General features: G+C 37.1%; 2 protein-coding genes across 3 annotated transcripts in view; one reads left to right on the top strand and one right to left on the bottom strand.

Annotated features, from left to right (window-relative positions):
- Nucleotides 1–173: 173 nt before the first annotated feature.
- Nucleotides 174–3,837, bottom strand: part of LOC127750702 (myeloid differentiation primary response protein MyD88-like) — a 21,148-nt gene continuing 17,484 nt past the window's right edge. The window contains exons 1-8 of one of the 2 annotated variants that reach the window (XM_052273052.1): nucleotides 2,031–2,384; nucleotides 1,796–1,923; nucleotides 1,510–1,712; nucleotides 1,343–1,435; nucleotides 1,134–1,261; nucleotides 880–1,048; nucleotides 571–784; nucleotides 174–478 (exon numbers count right to left, since the gene is read on the bottom strand). In XM_052273052.1, the coding sequence (XP_052129012.1) occupies nucleotides 187–478; nucleotides 571–784; nucleotides 880–1,048; nucleotides 1,134–1,261; nucleotides 1,343–1,435; nucleotides 1,510–1,712; nucleotides 1,796–1,923 (1,227 nt within the window). In that variant the 5' untranslated portion in view covers nucleotides 2,031–2,384 and the 3' untranslated portion in view covers nucleotides 174–186. Of the gene's footprint in view, nucleotides 479–570; nucleotides 785–879; nucleotides 1,049–1,133; nucleotides 1,262–1,342; nucleotides 1,436–1,509; nucleotides 1,713–1,795; nucleotides 1,924–2,030; nucleotides 2,385–3,837 lie in introns of those variants that run through there. The other variant, XM_052273053.1, reaches the window with a different exon arrangement.
- LOC113202062 (succinate dehydrogenase [ubiquinone] iron-sulfur subunit, mitochondrial) overlaps nucleotides 2,491–3,837 on the top strand; it is an 18,627-nt gene continuing 17,280 nt past the window's right edge. Inside the window, exon 1 of the mRNA XM_026416122.1 lies at nucleotides 2,491–2,614. Coding sequence (XP_026271907.1) covers nucleotides 2,567–2,614 — 48 coding nt within the window. The 5' untranslated portion in view covers nucleotides 2,491–2,566. The remainder of the gene's footprint in view (nucleotides 2,615–3,837) is intronic.

The raw sequence follows: 3,837 nt of genomic DNA, 5'->3' as shown, positions 1-3,837 counted from the left end.
GTATTTAAAAAAATCAAAACATTGAATAATATATATTTAAAAACTAATGTAAACAAAAAGATAAAACAGATTCTAGGAAATGCATACTTATATTAAACGATCACGCAAGAGATTCAATGTACTGATTACTATGATAATGGATACTGAACAGTCTACATTTATGCTCATACAGTAAGGTCAGTAAGGTCATGCCTCAACAGCCACTGCTTTCTTCTTTTTAAACCAATTTTTACTTTTCTTAATCTTTTTAATACGGCTAATAAGACTAGTATCTTGTGGTTTTGAGGGCTGAGAAATGTCATCACTCTTTATTGAAGATTTGCTGCAAAACCAGTTCTTCTCTGTAGAGTTTTCTAAACTGTTGCCAGGAAAATGAGTTGATGGGTCTGACATTCTCACAATGGCAGTTTGCTCCTCAGTGACAGTTGACTCCACATCCGGTTGGATTTCTTCTGATGGTATTTCTGTTATTGTACATCTAAATATGAAATAAGTACCAATGAAACGCTCTTGAATCCCTCCAATAACAACAATCAGTGAACAAAATGATATTCAAGAAGCAGCTCTTACCTGGCCTCACTTTGACTGGAAGTAGTGCTCAACTGAGGGCTCACTTTTTGTGGAACAGGAGCATCAATAGCAGCCTTAATTGAGCTGCTGATTCTCTGCCAGAAGTTGTTAAACAATAACGAGCGTTGATAATCCAGATAATACAGATAACTTATTTCTGGTGGAAGGTCACAAGGTTCATATTTGCAGGGTATGATGCGCTTTTGCTGCTGCTCTAAACAAAACAAAATAGGGAAATCAAAAAAATAATTAATGTCACAATTACAAAAGTCAAAAAGTTTTAAAGAAATGGTGAATTTATGAACTTACGGATGCTGAGTGATTGGGCAAAGGCCAAGAAAAACATGTTAGCTTCACTTTTAAGAAGATTTGGAGAGAGAATGACAATCATACAAGAACAACGCTCAGCAATCAACTTTGTGATAGCTTTGAACTCAAAACCTACACCTGTGAGTAAGTCTCTATCCTTCACAACAAGCTGGCAAAGAGGTACAATTGACATTAGCACCAAAAATTATTAGTTTTAACTTCACACGTATGGATTAGAACTTAAGGTTTAATACCTGAAGGTTGTATTCGTACTCCAACTTATCAATCATCATTCTGGCATACTTGAGATCTTCATCTGCATACAGCAAGAATGCATCATACTTCAGAAGAGGGAGTCCATCCCGACAACGTTCAACATCCTCTGTAATTTACAAGAATTAAAACAAAGGTACCTGATTTTAAGTCAAGTGAATATGGGCTCTACACACAAATCTCAACATACTCTGTGTCAAGCAGCCATTTTCAAAAGGCTGAATGGTTTCCTTAACGACTGGTTGTACTTGAAGTGATGTGGTGTAATGAGTTGCATCTTCCACTGTAAAAAACAACAACATAGTATAATTAAAATGATTTTTTAAAAAGTTGAATAATTAAAAGTGATTTACGTACACATCATTGGTTCTGAATCATCGTACACATCCCATCGATCAATCTGGGCAAATATATTCAGCAGATCTCTCAGTGAAGGTCTCTTATCTCCTTTTGACAGCTTGTCTTCATCCCATAGTTTTAATATTTCGGAACAAGGATTTGTTGATTTTGCTAGGGATAATGTGTTAATTCCAGTAAAATGAGCAAGCCCCCGCCAATCTCTGAAGTGGAAAAGGAAGAGAGCAATATTTATTTCATGTCAGAGATCATTGAAACAAAAAAATTTACCAAAAAAAATTTCTACCTTGGAATGTTTTCATCTGTGGGGAGAACTCTAGCTTCATTCAGGGATTCTTCAAGGAGTCGACGAGTTCTATCACGCAGAGCAGCTATGGGAACCTCTGAAAGGTCAATTTCTGCCTGTCCTGACATCTGTCAACAAAATAAATATTTTTGAAGTACTATCCTCAAATTGACAAAATACTGCCATTAAGTTAACCCATTGACTCAAGAAATGAGGTTCACTGTAAGATACGAACCTTTAAATGGTTTCGAAATGTACAATCACAATGAAGAAATTTAGAAACGGCTTATATTGGCCTTGAAAACTTTTCAATATTCCGACATGCTTAGCAATATTGTGGTTCAAATCCAAGTTGAACACCATCCATGACCACTTGTTGCAATCTCGAACAACAACAGCACACCTTTTCAACAACAACAACAACTACGCAAACAAAACAATAGACAGACGACAGACGACGAGAGCTGTCAGTGACGTCACAAGATGTAAGCATCTGACCACAATTTGACCAAAGCCTCAAAAAGGGAACTTAAAATCAAAAATAGTAAATTTAAAACCTATATCTTGGCTACAAATTTCTTCAACGCGTTAAGAAACTTCGGTAAAGTTTTCTCTTTCCATATCACACACAGCCATCAACTTATGTAACATATTTAATTTGATCAGCTCACTACGTCGCATTTTCCACCTTCCAGAATGTACCTCAGCTTCAGCTGCTGCCCTTGTGCAGTTCTGTCTGCTGACTGGTAAAAGTTTTGAACCGCTTCTAAAATGGCAAGCGAAATGTTGACGAAAACTTGCTGGGCTACTCTGGGACAGGTAAGCTACATTAAAGAGCTAGAAAAAATTGAAATATTTGTCTTAGAATATCCTGTTGTCTGTTAGTTTACATCTGGACAAGTCTTCTGCAAGATGCAAGTGGGGCTATGGTGTTTTCTTCAAACCTCAAACTGCACAAGGATAGTGATAATGAAAATCCTGCCTATCTGTCACAAATGCTTGACAACTTATTTCATGTGTCAATTTGTGATAAATTTACATACACTCCCTTTTGCCCTCTACCTGTTCAACTGTCTTTGTGTGTTGCATAACGTCATTTCACAGGACTTATCTTTTGCAATCTTGTTTTCAATATGTTATAGATACGCCGTCTGCATACATCAGCTCCATCTGGTCAGCGTATGAAGAAGTTTCTTATTTACCGATGGAACCCAGACAAGCCAGAAGAAAAGCCCTCTATGCAGGAGTACAGTGTTGATCTAGACCAGTTAGTATTTGTCGTTATTGGTCCTCCAGATGGATGAAAATCATTTGTAGTATTGTTTGTTATTTTTGTGCATCTCTATAATTTGTATCATAAGCATACTTTGGCTTTCATCCGCTTATCACTGTTGAAAGTTATTTACATTAGTGTTAATCTCGTGTTCAAACTTTAGGAGTGGTCCCATGGTACTTGATGCTCTCATCAAAATTAAAAATGAAATGGATCCGACCCTCACCTTCAGGAGGTCATGCCGTGAAGGTATTTGTGGTTCATGTGCTATGAATATTCAGGGAGTCAACACACTTGCCTGTATCAGGTAGGTCTCAAGGTAGATATTCTATTCACATTAAATATAAAGATATTTTTGCTTAGTCTCTCTCATTTTTTTCAGCAATATTGACAAGAATCTCAACAAGCCGATGAAGATTTACCCTCTTCCACACATGTATGTCGTAAAGGACTTAGTCCCTGACATGAACAATTTCTACAACCAGTACCGGTCTATTCAGCCTTGGTTACAGAGGAAGGACGAACCTGTGAGCGGTACTGCTCAGTATCTTCAGAGTATTGATGACCGGAAGAAGTTGGTGAGTGCATTCAGTATTGGAATTAAAAGTTTTTATTTTATTGTCAAATTAATATGCTACAATTTGTTTCATTACAGGATGGTCTCTATGAGTGCATTCTCTGTGCTTGCTGCAGTACTTCATGTCCATCATACTGGTGGAATGGCGACAAATACCTGGGACCTGCTGTTTTGATGCAGGTCAGTCTTATC

This window comes from Frankliniella occidentalis, unplaced genomic scaffold (genome assembly GCF_000697945.3).
Source record: "Frankliniella occidentalis isolate FOCC.00 unplaced genomic scaffold, Focc_3.1 Scaffold241, whole genome shotgun sequence".
In the NCBI taxonomy this organism is placed as follows: Eukaryota; Metazoa; Arthropoda; class Insecta; order Thysanoptera; family Thripidae; genus Frankliniella; species Frankliniella occidentalis.
Note: the sequence above shows the minus strand (reverse complement) of the source record. Positions and strands in the feature narration are given on the sequence as shown.